The sequence below is a fragment of the Puma concolor genome, chromosome C2 (assembly GCF_028749965.1).
Source record: "Puma concolor isolate L17-30 chromosome C2, mPumCon1.1.hap2, whole genome shotgun sequence".
NCBI classification, from domain to species: Eukaryota; Metazoa; Chordata; class Mammalia; order Carnivora; family Felidae; genus Puma; species Puma concolor.
Window position 1 is genome coordinate 58,944,184 of NC_141675.1, and position 16,769 is coordinate 58,960,952.

Consider the following 16,769-nt stretch of genomic DNA (forward strand, 5'->3'; position numbering starts at 1 on the left):
GTGATTTCTTTTGCATTAGAATTACAGTTAATTATAGCTGATTGAGTTACTTTAATGTTAAGGTTTGATATCATGTTCAATGGTTATGTTAAAGATGACAGTTGAAGTGGCTTAGAATCATGTTGAAAGACATAGTGAATCTATTTGGAATATAAACCCTTCCAAATGTAGTACACCAAAAGTTAATGTGAATGTCTGATTTAAACTTCCTCCATTAACCCTTTATCAGATGGTCTTCAGAAAGGGAGAGCATTTTCATTTTTTTCCCCTTCTCTTTCATTGTTTTTCTTGTTGAGGAAGGTTTTCTGAAGGCAAAGTGAGTGATTCATGGATCCAGTTATTACACAGATTACTTACACCTGTTAACATTTTCTGTTCCCCCCCACCCCAACCCCTACCTCCCTTCAATTGCCCGCTAGAAAAGTAAAGCATCTAGTTAACTGTTCATTACAAAGAGGAACAGATTTCACTTTTGAATCCAAATCAGGTGAAGAAGAGCACAAGTAGGGAAAAAAATCCCAATTCAATTTAATACATATAAAATGTCCAATTTAGATAGACTTTGAGGGTTTCTTTTTTTTTTTCCAATTACAGTATATGGTTAATAGTTTACATATTGACAGACTTGTTTTTATTAAAAGTTAGTTACCACAGAACAAAAACAAAATAAATAAAAAATATAAAAAGACATTTTAAGATAAGCTTTTTACCAGAATTCGGGGGGGGGGGGGGAGGGGGAACAGCCTTAGAATTCCAAGCAACAGGTAGGTGAGTGGTCAGAAAGTTTATACTATAAATAAGGAAAAACTACTGAAAATATGTGGGTTCCAGAAACAGGTGGTCTTAATACAAATATTTTACATTTGTATCTTAATTTTAATTACTAAACTAATATTTTGGATGCAATGGCAAAGACAGAGGGCATTTTGAAGGAGGAAGATCAAGGTTTTGAGATTTTAAACATAGGTTCCATATTTTTAAAGCATTCGCTGATGCATTCTTGATTTCCAGTAGTAGTTCTAGTTTTACTGTTACAGGTTTTGACTTTTTTCACCAGACTTACAAATGATCTCACAATGAAGAGAGATATGTTGAATTACTTTCTCAGCCTAGGTACAAAGAGAAGTGAATTGGACATTCTGTCATTAGGTGCAAGGACTCTCATCCATCCCTGGTCTTCCCTTGGTGCCTAATTTGAGCTCAGCGAATGTGCCCTCAGTCACAAGAATATCTTGGTGCTGAGTCAGAAACAGACGTAGAAGCAGAGCTGTCAGGAATAGTGAAAGGAAAAGGGCCAGGGAGAAGAGAACTGCTTTTTGTCCCTGCACATACTCACATGACATCTTTGTTTCGGCATCGTTTTTCAAAAGAGCTAACTTGACCACCCCCAAGGTAGGGAAGTTACGCTCTTGTTTAAAATACTACAAAAGTCATTATATCGTGTTCCATCGTCCGAATAAACTACAAGCCTAAAAGTAGTAAACTGTGTAATAGCATAAAAGCCCTGTATTGACATATAATACAGTATTGGTAATGTGGTACTTGTCATCATCAAGGGAACAACCTGCTAATTGAAATAAATTATTCAGGGGCGCCTGGATGTCTCAAGTTAGTTAAGCCTCTGACTGTTCCCATTCAGGCCGTGATCCCACAGTTCAAGAGTTCGAGCCCTGCACTGGACTCCTCGCTGACTGCACAGAGCCTGCTTGGGGCTCTCTCTCTCCCTCCCTCTCTGCCTCTCACCTACTCATGTGCTCTCTCTCTCTCTCTCTGTTTCAAAATAAATAAATAAACTTAAAAAAATTATTCAGGTTTTTTTTACTTGCGGTTATATTTTTTGATGAAAATTGTTTGATTTTGATACAACTTAATACACTGCAAACTATCAATTCCCTACACTAATAAACAAGTGGATAGACTGAATATACTAAAGGAACAGTTAACTAGGTATGCTGGGCCTTTTTGTCACTGGGTGGTAATGAGGAAAGCGTCCTTTTTTCATCTGTGTTTTAATGTTAAAGATGTAGGGGTTGTGTCAACCTCAAATTTATTATAATGCCACCTTGGCTATATGTCTTTAATGTTTACCACAAGTATTATTTTCTATTAGAATTTTAAAGTTATGTGAAAAAATCATCTACATCAGTGCAAGGAGAAGAAATGATACATATTTTCAAAAATATGTATATTATATTCAGGAGTAAATATTATCAGAATTAAAAAGTCTACCCAAATTATTCCCTCTTCACAACCAGTAACCCCTGGTATACACCTTTCCTGGTAAGAGAAATCATCTCCTTCATTTTAGATTTCATAAAAGCATACTAGAAATGGTTATCTCTATTTATTATTATTGCTACTATTATACATTTTAAATAAAGGATAATATTTAAAAGAAGTAAATAGGAAAATGAATGTCTTAAACAGGAACTTTTCTTCTCTTGCTTTTGCTTTTAAGATTTCACTTTTTCAAGACAAAAGGTCTTGTCAAACTAATAATGCTCTGAAATTATTTTCACCTGTTAAATTTATTCTAGAAATAGAAAAGTGAAAAGGAGCACTTGTTTTTCATTTGACTTGTGTTGCATATTTATAAGATATTAGGATTTTTTACGGTTGAGGACTTAAAATAAATCACAGTTTGACTGAGATTTGTCCCCTATGACCTAAACAACAAAAGGAAACAAATTGAAAGATAAAAGAACTTTTAAATTCAGAAATATTAATTACAGTGTTACTTTTTACATGTGAACATTTCCAAAGTGAAGACTCATAATTTCATCCATCTTCACTTGGACATTAGCTAGACAGAAGCAAAGAAAAGAAATGCATAAAACTGAAATTGTTATACATGTGAGAAAAAGTGCATAATTTACATGTAAATATAATTCAGCATATATAAACTATATACATGTATATACAGTGTATATACATATATAATAGTTATACACACACATATATACGTCATTGCCCAATTACACATGTGTTATTGCTCCTATTTTAAAAGGCCTATAGTATATTATTAAACTGAATACTTATATGGTGAAATTAGTGGTATTATTTATAATCTGTTAACCTGAATTTTCAGTTGAGGATTTTTGAGCTAAGTATAAGTTATAAATGTTTAAATTCAAATTAAACTAAATTTAAGATGGAGTGTTTTTTTATTATCATTTCCTCTCATCTTGTTATAGTCATATGTCTCTCATTTTGTAAAGCATTACATTAATGTTTCCTTTGTTATAGCTATTTTACATTTATTGGCTCAGACAACATAATTCCAAACGGATAGGACTCTGTGAACAATGGATTTACACTAAGTGAATCAAAATAATATGTCACAATAGTTAAAGAAAATTCCTTATGTTATGCAATTGCATTATCAATTTTTATAGTGCTAAACCCAAATATTCTTCTCAGATATCAAGGGTTTAAAACTAACATTCCTAGTTAAGGGGGGGAGGGGACAAATTATCAAAGGCTTAGTCATTAAACTTTCCTTGTGATCTCTCTCTCTCTGTAAATTTTTATTTAAAATATGGTGTTTATCATCCATATATATATATATACATATATATGTGTATGTATGTATAGTTTTTAGTATTTTTCAATTGGAGGAAATAATGTAGCTTTTAAGATAAAAGCAAAAGCATCCATGTAAGTAATGCTGGTATATGATAATGTTGAAATTATTACTGAGTGATACTAATATTTCACTTTCAACTATTTTCCAGTAGCCACTTACAGTAAAAGAACATTACAATACATTTTATTAATTTCAAATATTATTACTATAATTTGTAATAAAGTAGCAATGAATCAATAGCAGATATCTGCCTGATCTGGGTCTGCTTCAGTCTAATTGACCACCACTATGAGGTAAACTAGGAATCATTGTCTCAAAAATAATGTTTTACTACAGCAAAAATATGGAACAAATCCTAATCATAGTACCTATATTAATACCCATGGTACTTTATGAAAACATACCTGGTATTATAAATTAAATCTAACTTTAATAATTCTAATAGACAGCTAAAGGAAGTAGCCTAGCGAAGGGGGTAGAAAACTCCATGGAAGCAAAAATTTATCTCCCTTGAATACAAAATTCCATTCTCATATAAATTTGTTTTCACTAAATAAAATTTATTCCTCATTCAAGAGTAAAATTACTATCTATATTTAAGGTAAGACATTCTTTCTGTATTTAATAAATAAAATATAAACATAATTATCAAGTTATATTGTAATTTGATACGGTTTATGGACACACATTTTTCAAATGTCAAAAGCACCAGGATCATTAGGGATTGTACTTTAACCTGATTTGTATAATATGCCATGTTATGAATGTGCGCATGGTTATTAAGGAAATGATGGTTACTGTCGGAAATATCTAGCTTTGCATTTTGAATGTTTATTATGCACATGCTTTCTACTATTCACCAAAGTATTTTATTAGGAGGAATGGAAACATGATAAATCACTAATTTAGAGGGACTCCATAGATAAGCTTTTAAAACACTTAAAGGTGTTTAAAACACTGACTTTCTGTGCTTAAAAAAAGGCTTCAAAGGAGGGAAAGATGATTAGAAAGAATAAGGAAAGTGAGATAACTATGAAAAAGCTAACTTAGGGGAAAGTAAAAAGACGCGGAACATAAACCAAAACGGGAGAATGACACCTAATTAATTGTGGATTTGATCCTCTTGCATAAGGAAAGCTACATTTCAATATTGTATGTAGAGAAATGGTGAATCATGTTTTCCTTCACTGCAGTAATTCCACTGTACCTCAAATAATGGAAGACAAAAGTTTTAGGTACAATGTGCCAAATGCAAGGCAGCCCTGAAAAGTTGCATTTTTGTATTGATATATGTGGGGTTTTTTTTAATTTTATTTTTAGGTATACCTGTGTTGATACCCATACATAACTAATCAAGAGATAGATACTTATAAACATGTTTTTCTAGACATTCATGGGGCTTTTTTAAGTGCAATGCCTTAGTTTTTATATCAGTCACACAGCTTTAGAAGCTGCTGGTCTTTTTAATGGAAAAAAACAAAGTGATGTAAGGCATTAGTGACTTGTGGTGAATTACATTCAACACATAATGATAATTTCTACTAAGAGCAGCTTGAGAAAACTAACAGAATACTGGCCCCTCTGCATAATTCTGCAGCAACAGGGTCTGTGAATCTCTGAAGCTCTGCTGCCCTCTACTGGCGTAATGAGATAAGTGCCTGCCTCAAAACTCAGGTTTCTTTTTATCAGTTTAGTTTCCTCCACAAACAAGACACTCGCACCTTAAAAATCCAATTTTCTTTGGTTTCGCTCACATGCAAATGGATAATAACTTGGGTTATTGTGAGATTAATTTTAAACATCATACAGTTGAATATCATACAGAAAGAAAACCTCATTCAGCATCTCCTGTCTTAGTTCAAGCAAGACTGGGGCCAGTTGCAGTAGTGGCTGAAAAAACCAAGTAACTAAATATAGCAGTGACCACTTGTACAGATAACAGCATTCTGACAGTCAAATTGGCTACAAGGCCTTAGATTTTGATTGTGTGTGCGTGTGTGTTTGTGTGTGTGTGTGTGTGTGTGTGTGTGATATTCTGGTTCATGTTTTTAAAAATAGCAATTTCACTTTCCTTTTTCTTTCTGTCATTTACTATTTTAAGGTGCATGGATCCTTGATTGCCTCCTCTATATAATCCTATACTTCTTAGCAATCTAGTTACTCTATTTTCCCCCAGTCACAGCCTGCCTAGGAAAACCGGTGCGTCACTGGGGTAGTGAGTTTGAGATTCATAATTCAAGACAAAAATAAAAGTGAACTATATAAATCAGATTTTTTTAAGTCCCGACTGTATCCTGGCATGTGATGGGGGTGGTGGGTTATAAGATTTATCAACATCACAGTGCATCAAACCTATTAATAAACCAGCTTTCTGTATAACAAGTAAAAGAAAGGTTCAAAAAATTGGGAGCACAAAAGGCACGGCATAGCTGTGGTTTCAGGTCCAAGCTTGGTGTCCTCTATATATAATGTATTATATTTTTCAAAAACTCTTTATTAGGAAAGCTATACCAGACGCATAATCACTATACAATGATTAAACATTACCTTTACAATTTATAATCACTGAAATTACAGAATAAATATATGCACATTTCTTTTGAATCTTTGTGTGTGAGAGAAAACATTAAAAGTGCTTCCTACAAAGCTGTTAGTGATATATACCCAGTTGCTTTTTTATTTTTTTAATATTATATATATATTTATATATATATAAGAAAGTGCAGATGGTCTCCAAAAACTCTTGGCATCAGGATGAAGTGTCACAAAGAGGATGCTCATCCCTAGGTATGTGCCTCTGGCTGTTAAACCAGGCCTCCACTTCATTAGGATCCAACCTAGAATATGACCTTTCCCAGGGTGGTAGGCGAGAGCTGTACACTAGGGGTGAAGGGAAGGTGAAGCTATGAAGAGGAGAGGAATGGATCAAACCCGAAATAATTAGATAGTGTTAAAAGGGAATGGGGTGTGATGTTTGTGTGTGTTTTGTGTGTGTGTGTGTGTGTGCGCGCGTGTGTATGCATGTGCAGGTTTATACGTCTGCATGTGTGTGTACCTGTACCAGAAGGAAGAGGCTGCAGGTTTAGGGACCTAATGGTGTGCAGCGATTGGTGATTTGCATGTGGGTATGTGTGTGACAGAAAAAAGAGTGGGTGAGAACATTCAAGCAAGACCCGCCCCCTCCCTCCCCGTCTTGCAGTTTCCAGGCATGCAGCAAACTGCATTGTTAATACATGTACAGAATCTGTGCCATGATGGGAAGAGGAAAGAAAGCCACAAATGTCAATTTGTTTTCCCCCCTCCCTGTCAAACGAAACTACAACTAAAAAAAATTACTGAAAATAAAAAGACGTTGAATTTTACTTAATTAGGATCAATACAACGATCCCCAATATACCTTATACATGGCACAGTCAAAGTCTCAAGTTTCAGTATAAAAAATAATGATAACATTTGCTGGCAAAAGTCTGCGAAGGCACTTCATTGATTAATGATCTGAGTATGGCCCTTCCTCCAAATCACATCTGAGAGGGGAGAGCATACATCTGTATTTTCTAGTTACATGCGGTTTCAGTCCTGTTCAGGGCAGGGAAGTTTGTGAGAATGGAGTTATTGGGACAAGTGTAAAGGGAGCAAGGGGTATTTCTTTTATTTTCCTTTTCTTTTGAAAAAAAAAAAGCACTAATTTATTTTTCTTTTTTCGTTAGAACCTGTATGTTGTCTTCTCCAGGACTTCGAGGTAATCCGGCTTGGTTTGAAGTTTGGCCCTTAACTCGAGGTAATCACTTTTTTGGGTTTGGTGGTCTGTGAAGCCCTTTCCAGCCGAGAAGAGAAGGGTTTCTTTGAGCCTGGCGTCCTGCTGTAAGTCTGGATATTGCATGCCAGGAGGGTGGACGTGCAGTTCCTTTAATTTGGGCACTGTGCCATAGAGACAATCCACGAATCCCACTGTGCAGGGGGCTGGCTGTGGCCTCTCTCGGTCTAGGAGCATACTTCCACCGCCACAGCCTCCCCCAGGAGGAAACAGCACCACCCCACCATTCTTCTCATGGTGGCGGAACCCAGCCAAGTCTCCCCCAGTTCCCGCAACTACCCCAGAAACCCCACCAACTGCTGGGTGGTGAGGGTGAGGGTGATGATGATTCACCGTCACTATGGTGTTGAGCTGGGAGCTGGACACTGCCAGGGCCCACTCCTTTTCTTTTTCCAGCAAGGTCCGGTAGTTGCTGTGGTTCTCCTTGGGTGTCTCCGCAAACTGCTCACTTCCTAGGAGAACCTCACCTACTCCTGGTGGCTGTGTCCCAGGACCCCCTCGTTCTGCACTCCCTGACTCCTGGACTGATGAAACAGCCACCTCCTCCTCCTCACGAGGCTTATAGATGGGGTTGTTGCACATTTGGGTCACTGGGTGGGGGATGTACTCATATACGTGGCCCACAGGAGGGGCCTTCTCTGGGGACGAAATAGTCGCTCGGCCCCCACCTCCACTTCCACCTCCACCACCCCCACCATCCTCAAACAGCCGGTGGCATTGCATCTGGATGCCGGTAAGGTCCACCCCTTCTTGTCGCTTGCTCCTAAAGGGCAGCTTCTTCCGGCGCCGTCGGAGCACGTAGGCAAAGAGGCCTGCAGCAACAAAGACTGCTGAAAAGAAAAGAACCAGCAGGCTGAGAATCAACACAGAAAGTGGCACAGGGCCCCCGGGGGCAGAGAACTCATAAGGTGATGCACTCGTTGGCCCCCCAGCAAGGTGAGACTCTCCAGGCTGGGCTGGGGATGCTCCAGCTGGTGGGACGTGCAGCATCTCTGGGCAGAGAACTTCCAGCTCAATGGTGCGCACATCACGGTGGGTGAGGTTCTCAGGGCTCCTGCAAAGCACATCACCCACCACGCTGACTGAGCTGATGGTTTCAATCCACTGTTTGAAGGGGACCAGGTCACAGGTACAGTCCCAAGGATTCTCATTGAGGTCTATCTGGACAATGGCATTCAAGTGTTCTAGGACGCCAGCCACAGGAAGATAGAGGAAGTAGTTCTTTCTCAGGTTGAGCCGGGCCAGGGATGTGCCTGCAAAGGCATCTGTCGGGAGGGTCCTCAGCAAGTTATTGTTGAGGAATAGCAGCTTCAAGTTGGGCATGAGGCTGAAGGCTGCAGGCTGGATTTCTCGGATGACATTGAACTCAAAGTACAAGTAGTGCAAACTCTGTAGTCCTCGGAACATGCCTGGTGTCAGCTTCTCAATATCGTTGCCATTGAGAAAGAGGCTCTTTAGGTTGGGCAGGTTGATGAAGGCCCCATCCTGGACATAAGAAATACGATTGTTCCCCAGATGCAAGAGATCCAAGGAGGAGAAATTCCAAAAATCAGAACGGTATATTTTCTGAATCAGATTGCTACTCAGGTAAAGTTTCTTGGCATTCAATGGCCTTGGAAGAAGTTCAGAAATGTTATTAAATCCTCGCTCTTTGCAGTTGACAGTCAAGCCAAGGTCGTTGATGTGCAAGTTACAGGTACACCCAGTAGGACATATAATGGGAATGGGTGGTCTGGTCTGGTAAGGAGCAATGGGAGGTTGGTTTGGACCAGGGTATAAAGCTTGGGATGTAGAGGGTGGCCTTGGTGTTCGGGGCTGTTTGGTGGGCTTGGGCTGTTTATTTGAGGACTTGTATTCAACAGAAGAAGCAGTGAAATGGACAGAGGACAACATTGAGGAAGGCTTAGTCGGCCATGCATTCTCCTTGCTTGATGACAAGTGGGGAATCCCCAAACTAGCCTCCACCTCAGAGTCAGACAACAAGGGGCAGAGTTCTGTCTTCCTGATTTCTCGCAGATCCTTTCCATGGAAATGGAAGGGGGTCTCACAGGTGATGTCTCCCACCAGGGCGGTGTAAGGAATGCGTTCCAGCCAACTCTTTAGCTGCACAATCTCACATGTACAGTTCCAGGGATTTTCTTCCAGCTGGAGCTCCATCAGGCTTCTGCCAATGTGGTCTAGCATTCCTCGGTAAAAAAGAACCTTTAACCTATTTCCACGTAGGTCCAGATGGGTTAAGGAGACAGCCTTAAATAAATTGGTTGGAAGCATGGGGATGAGATTATCATTTAAAATCAGAACTCTCAATTTACTTAGGTTCCGAAATGCCCCACTCTCAATACGTTTAATGACATTGTAATCTGCCTGCAGATATTCCAGACTTTCCAAGCCAAGGAAGGTGTCATTTCTGAAGATGTCTAGTTTGTTCTCATGTAGATATAACCTCTTTAAGATCTTAAGACCATTGAAAGCTCCTGATTGAATGTCCTGCAATGCATTGTTCCCAAGGTTAATGGACACAGCGTTATTCAAATGAAGAAAACTGTTGGTGTACAATTTCCTCATTGAATTCCTTTGCAGATACAGTTTAAAAGGTCTTGACCAGAACTCAGTAATCTGACTAATATTTGTAAATCCTTTACTGTCACAATGTATATGAAAGAGGCTTTCTTTAACTTCACAGTAGCATGGATCAAAACAGGGCTCATCTATTTCCTCTGAGTCCTCTATCAGGGGAATCGGGGTAGTCCATCCTAGAGCAATTGTGCTTAGAAGAATTATCCACAACATCCTCCCTCTGTGAAGCATCTCAGCTATGGAAGATTTCATCGTTCGTAGTTGATTACAAAACTGCAACAGAAATAAAGATGCAGATTTTAGCCTTTACTCACTCGTATGCACTATTCTAATTGACTCCTACATTTGGAGCTTTTTAAGAGTAATACAAAACTTTAGTAATTGTCGAACTGGCACTCGAAATGATCTATCAACCTGCTTAATATGTCCTGTATTTAAACTTGGGTGACTCTGAAATATTGTGCCATGCAATGCATTTTTCCTGAACCAAGCCATACTTGGTAAAGAGCATATCATACAAACAACAGCAGCCTTCATTGCCTCCTATAGCAATCAAGGGACTGGTATACAGGGATGTCGTTTAGATATAGGCAGATTCAGTAATAATGGCAGTAATTTGGCCATTACACCTGTTTGCCTGTTAAAATTCGCCTTGATTTCAGAGGTGCCCATCATAGAACTGATTGGGATTCTGACAGGAAATAAGTATTCTTTAAACTATAGGCTTCTACTCATAAAAAGCCATGGCATACCACAAATTTATTAGATTAGAGTGTGATGAAGTATGAGCTCATTGCCCAGTATCAGATGTTGAGATGTATACGATGTTGGGTATCTCTGGAAAACTTAAGATTTCTCTTCAGAGATGATCACAGTGTACTTAATTATAGTGTATGCTCAGTATCACATTATCCCCCCACCCTATTTTGCCCAAGCACAGATTTTTAACATCTCCTTTAATTAAATAATTTTTACACAAGTGTATCATTTGGCTATTTAAACCCTTTAGGAGTGATTAGCCTTTCTGAAGAAAGGCCCGTGCAGTCATCAGAGTTAGAGATAATGACAGCTAAAGGATGCTGAGCCTGGGAGTGTCTGTATTAAAACACTTGCAGAGCTTAGTTTGGAATGTGTATCTGTGCCTTCAATATCAGCTGAGGAGTCCTGTGAAAAGCTGGACGGGCAGGTGGCTGGTTAGAAGACAGTTGGGTAGTTAAAGGCAAGAAAGGGTGGAAACCTCAATTCTTACCTGCTGATAATTGATCTATCACATGAAATACATTTCAAAGAAAGACATCATTCTTTTCCAATCAGAAGAAACAAATACTGTGTACTATTCTAATAATACAGAGCCTTCCTCCATGGCTCTCTTTCCTTGCCTTATATCATCAATATATGGAAATGCGTACCTAAATAAATTATATTAATGCAGTTTTATTAGATTGCCCTTTCTGAGTCACTGAAATATCAAATTGGAATAATTATTTTTAATCAAAAATAAACCCGAATTTTTAGCATATATTTTCTCTCCACGCATAAGATACATACATTAAGGAAATATTTTGCCAACCCTTCGAAAACACAATGATATAATTTACAGGGAGAGTGAAAAGAATAAATCTTCACATTCAACTTGCATATAATGTACACAGCTGTAAGGAAAGGAAGACCCATGAGAAAGCAAAGAGAAATCTGCCTCAGGCATGCAATACTCAATTTTTAGAAACAATTATATGGAAAAAAAAGAGAGAGAGAGAGACAGAAAGCAGATGAGGCTACATTGCAGTATCAGTTAGTCTTCCCTGTCTCCCTTATAAAATATTAAAATCTACTTAAGTTATTTCTTCACCAATTTAAAATGTTTTTCTTGTTTCTGAGGTCCCTGAGATTTAGGTAGGAAAGGCTCCAGATGTCTTTGACTTACCTATTTTGCAGGAGGTTTTTTTTTTTTTTTTTTAAGTTTTTAACATTGGAAGGAAAAAAAAAAAAAAGCTTGAGTTTAAGGATTCTCTTTCTCCCTCCCTTCCTTTTGCTGAAGCTGAAGCAAAGGGGGATAGAGGGGGTGGGTGGGGGAGACGAAGAGAAAAAATACAAGCAGCAAGCTTGAGACGTGCTGGGAATGCAATGGGCCTTTCAATGGGCTTCTTTAGAATGCAGAACTGCCGCTTGGCACACTCAATAGAGGAGGGAGGAGAAGGGGCTGCTGCAGGCTTCCAGCTTCGCTGCCGCCGCCGCCGCCGCCGCCGCCGCTGCCGCCGTGGCTGCTCTCGCTGGGTACCGGCAGCACATCATTGGGCACTGGGAGGAAGGGCGGGAGGGAGGCAGGCAGGAAGGCAGGCTCAATCTCAGTGCAGAATCTCGGACTTCTCTTGTGCTGGCTTTTTTTTTTTTTTTTTTTTAATATGTGCTGTAACCCTGGATCCGGCTTTCCACGTCACGAATATGAGCTCCAAGAAGGGGAACGCGCTTAGCTTGGGTCGGGAGCGTGCACTACGAAGCCCTGACTAGAGAGTGTGTGTGTGTGTGTGTGTGTGTGTGTGTGCGCGCGCGCGCGCGCGCGCGCGCGCGTGTGTGTGTGTGTGTGTGTGTGTGTGTTTAAGGGGCAAGAAAAGAAGTGAAGGGATCGACTTAACAAATTGTCAAAATAAGAAACACGGAAGCAGAAGCCAACCTAAAGGAAACATTCCTTTGGTGGGGAAGGTGGAGGGGGAGGGGTGTAGGCATTTTTTCCCTTTAAAAAAAAAAAAATACTGTTTTTAACTCTCAAGGAAATCATCTGACTGGTTTGCTCTTCTGGTTTCCAAAGCTTGTCTCTCTGGTGTAGACTGGTTGAAAAGTAAGATTATCCTTTGGAATTATCCTTTTCATAGCACAGACATTCCCCTTCCAAAGGCGGGGATAAAGGGAAATTCAGGTCCCCAGAGAAGAGCTGGATCTAGCTGATTCTGCTTAGGTGTCCCGAATAAGAGCTCAGGCAGCCTGAGGGACTTGGACTGAGTGTCTCCTGCATTTTGCTTCGATCTCTTTGCACCAGGAATCCTTTTGTTGTGCTGCAGCTCAAAGCCTTCGATTTCCCCTGGATTCAACAGCCATGTGTTTGCTTCCACCTTTTTAAAAACAGAGACAAGCCAACGCAGACCACTTGGTAACAATGGCACATTTCACTTTCTTCCACTGGGAAAGACCTCGCGGGGACAGGGGGCAGCATTTCAGGATATATATTTCTGCCCCTCCTCGGCCCTCCTCATTCCTCACTCCTCCCTGCCTCCCCCCCCCCCCACATGCTGTTTTTGGTCCAAATGTTTCTCCATGATATTTTGGGGAAGAGGAAGGTAGGGAGTCGTGAGGGTGGGGGTGATTGAGCGAAGACGTTGCAGTGAAGAGGGGCCACCAGATCACACGAACCTTCTAAGAAGGCTCAACTGACGGTTCTACAGTCCTACCTGCTGGGAGGAAATTCAGCTTAGTGGGGAAACTGGAGAGAGGGAAGTGTGCAGCAAGCGTGTCTAGTTAGCGGGAACTGTAATGGCATCGATTGCCCTGTGTCCCCCCCCCCCCCCCAGCTCCTGGGGAAGGGAGGGACTTTCTGGCCGCTAAAGAATTGGATTGAACCTCAACTGCCCAAGGACTCAAAGTTAGCGGGTAGAGATGGCTTTCTCTTAAAGCGCTTTTTACAAAACCAAACTTTAAGGAAAAACCACACAACTCATGTTATCAGTTGTCCCCATTTTAAATATATGTCAGTCACTTAATGCAAGAAAACATTCCTTAAGAGTCAGTCATTAGGAGATTCCCATGATATTTTGCATTTAAAATGACCGCACAAGTGTCCACCGCTCCAGAGTAGCTAAGATTGGAAACCACGATCACAGACTTAGTAAGCAGGCAGGCAAGATTCTCTAACACTATATGTACACGCTTAATATTCCAGACCCACCCTATTTCTCATGTCCCCGCCGAACAGACCATCACCGACAGCCTGAGCTCAGAACCAGAGCGATCCCATCTCCTTCACCAGCTGCCAACCTACCCCCTCCTCCGCCGCACACACCACCTTTGGTACCCAACGTGCAGAGGCGGTGACTGTTTCACGGATCATATCGGAACCCATGATGCGATGAAATCGATGGGTAACAACAGGGAGGCTTCCCTGAGCCTCTCGATGATGGTAAATGACCATCTCTGCAATCGTCCTCCGTGCTCTCCTTAACTACATCCCCTCAAGTTCTTGGTCTGGTCCATGTCCTAAAGGCTATTTCACCCCTTCCCTTTCCTTTATCTCCGTATAGCGTGTCTGAGTGATAGGAAGAGCCCCAAAAGTTAGAGGATGAAGGGCCCTGAAGCCCGTTGTCGCCCGCTTCCTGCTGGGAGCGCCGGGCATCATTTGTCCACGGGGAGGACAAGAAGCCCTTTCTCCCCACTGTGTCCCCTTCCTCTCTCCCCCTCCCCTTTGCCCGATCTCCGAGCCCACTAATCTCTCCATATCTAAGATTAAATATTCCAATATGGAAGCAAAACGATCTCTCCTAGAACAAATAATTAAAATGCTGCATCATTCATTTTCTGAAGAGGTCTGAGCCTTCTACAGATCCTTTTCTAATCTGCTGTCTCCAGGCAAAACGCACAATGGGTATGTTTAGAAATGGAAAATGATTAAAACCCCAAGCCGTTTTCCTTCTTTTACCGCACGAGCGAGCGACCCACTGGGGGAGGGGCCCTTCGCTCCGCCACTTGGCCTATTTGTTGGAGTTACTTACAATTTCCTCCCCCAGGAAAGGGTCTGGGGGTATGTGAGTCTCCAGCACCTTCCCTTCTATCTTTGTCCTTACAACTAAATGATCCAGTTCAAAAATGCAACAAACCCCTAGCACCTGTGAACGAACAGCAGCCACCGAGGTCAAACTCTGTTCTACAATGCACATCCTGCAAGCGAGAAATCCTGGTCTCAATTAGGCAAAGTAGGAAAGGATGGCGGCGAATACCTATCCGCGCCGAGCGCTCTAGATCTCCGAGATGAGCTCCGAGGGGCTTCCCAGCGGGAGGTGCAAACTCTCTGGGCGGCTGAATTGTATCCATTATGCCGTAGGCTTGCAGTTCCTCTCCCTCCGTCCACCAACTTTCAGAAAGGCCACCAAATCACGCTTGTAATCCTTTTAAATGTTTCCACCTTTGAGACTCGAAGGGAAATGGTCGCTGCATACCAATGGGAGAGCCGGGCGCTCACCTAGCGCGACGAGACCAGTGACAGGGAGCTCACGATCACAGTTCTGTGTACCCTCGATGGGAGGCAGGCAGCGCGAGTGTCCTAGGACTCGGTTCTCTCACTTAAAATCTCGGTACTCTCGGTTCAGCGTCGAGCTTCGTGGTCCCCGAGAGTCCTGGCTAGGTCTCTGGGTTTTATTTATTTATTTTTCTTTCTTTCTCTTTCTGGCTTCCTGAAAGGTTGTCACTCAGTGCAATCCCTGCCCAAGGCCTCCTTGAATCTGGGGAGATGGGACTAGCCCTTGCCTTCTCCCGGTGTCTTTGCTCTTGACCCTTTGGGTAGGTGGGAGTGGGGGTGGGTGGTGTGTAGATGAGAGAAGGGGTTGGGGAGGGGAGGGAAGGAGGCAGGAAGGGGGCGACTAGATCCCAGATCCCAGCATTGGCCAGACGGCGAAGCGGGGGGGGGGGGGGGGGGGGGGCGGGGGTAGAGAGAAAAAGAGGATACAAATACAACGGTATGGCTGTACACACCAAATTCGACTTCGACTGGGGCGGGGGGAAATCTCCGGCAAAGCACGAAGGTGAAGCGATCCAGCGGGCAGAGAGTGAGCCCCCCTGACAGCTCACCATTCAAGCACCCTCACATCTCGAGCGGGAGAGGGTGGGAGGCGGGGAAGGGGACCGCGGAACGTTTCAGGCCAAGGAGACGCTCGCGGCAGCGGCATCTTTTAAGACTGACCTGCTTTAAAAGTGCCACTTTAATGGCTTAGGAAATAACTAAAATCGGATCACACGTTACTCACCAACGTCTGCACCTAAACTGGGAGCTCCAGGTCGGGTTTTAGGAGGCAATATAGGAAACGCCAAGCTGGAACCCGAATGCAAATCCATCAGCTGCTGCCCCCAAATCGCGCACAGAGGGAGAGGCGCTCGGGAGCCCCCAGATCAGCCCATCGCGGGAGCCTCCGCCAGCTTGTCCCCCCTCCCCCCCCGCACCCCCGGCCCCTCCTCCGCGCCAACTGTGTAAATCAGCCGCCGCAGTCCTCTCGCCGCGCATCGCAGGCAAATCCCTGCTTAGGAAGCAAGGAAGCAAGTGATCTCTCTTCTCTCTCTCTCTCCTCTCTCTCTGTCTCATGCTCTCTCTCATTCTCTCTCTCCTCTCATCCCCCCCCCCCCTTTATCGGTCACAATCTGGCAGCTCTACAAAGAGAAACCTTGTAAAATTGAGTGGCAGGAAGTCAGCATTCTGTGTCTGTGGATTGATTTTAACTTTTATTTGCAAATGAGGGGTGGCTGTTTGGAAAATTACAGCCCAGGCCCGAAGGGGTTCGGGCGGGGTCATCAAATTAAGAGCGTCTGAGCTGTGTTGATGGGCGGTATCGCTAAACGCCTCGTAGAAGCTGTTTCCAAGTGATTTGCAGTGCCTCCCCCCCTCCCCGCTTCATGATACATAGGTGACATTTTGGAAGTACACATATTTTTCTCATCTGTTTACACTTGCTAAGAGGGAGGAAATAAAACTAGGGTGAGGGGCGGTGTGGGGGGCATCTGCTGGGGAGATGCTGGGTACCATTTCGTGACCAAGTAAAT

The 16,769-nt window shown here is 42.2% G+C and overlaps 1 protein-coding gene across 4 annotated transcripts; it reads right to left on the reverse strand.

Annotated features, from left to right (window-relative positions):
- Nucleotides 1-483: 483 nt before the first annotated feature.
- On the reverse strand, nucleotides 484-16,134 carry SLITRK3 (SLIT and NTRK like family member 3). Of its 4 annotated transcripts, none has more exons than XM_086674663.1 (3): nucleotides 15,983-16,134; nucleotides 11,902-13,084; nucleotides 484-10,250 (listed from the first exon to the last, which is right to left on the reverse strand). In XM_086674663.1, the coding sequence occupies exon 3, from the start codon at nucleotides 10,227-10,229 to the stop codon at nucleotides 7,290-7,292; it is 2,940 nt and encodes a 979-aa protein (XP_086530789.1). In that variant the 5' UTR covers nucleotides 10,230-10,250; nucleotides 11,902-13,084; nucleotides 15,983-16,134; the 3' UTR covers nucleotides 484-7,289. The 4 variants fall into 4 exon arrangements, with proteins under 4 accessions (XP_086530789.1, XP_086530788.1, XP_086530786.1 ...); XM_086674662.1 differs by lacking the exon at nucleotides 15,983-16,134 and adding an exon at nucleotides 14,960-15,631; XM_086674660.1 differs by lacking the exon at nucleotides 11,902-13,084.
- Between the last annotated feature and the right edge of the window lie 635 nt (nucleotides 16,135-16,769).

Excerpts from the sequence above, each read along its gene's own strand:
- SLITRK3 (XM_086674660.1), bottom strand. The coding sequence starts at position 10,229 with ATGAAATCTTCCATAGCTGAGATGCTTCACAGAGGGAGGATGTTGTGG.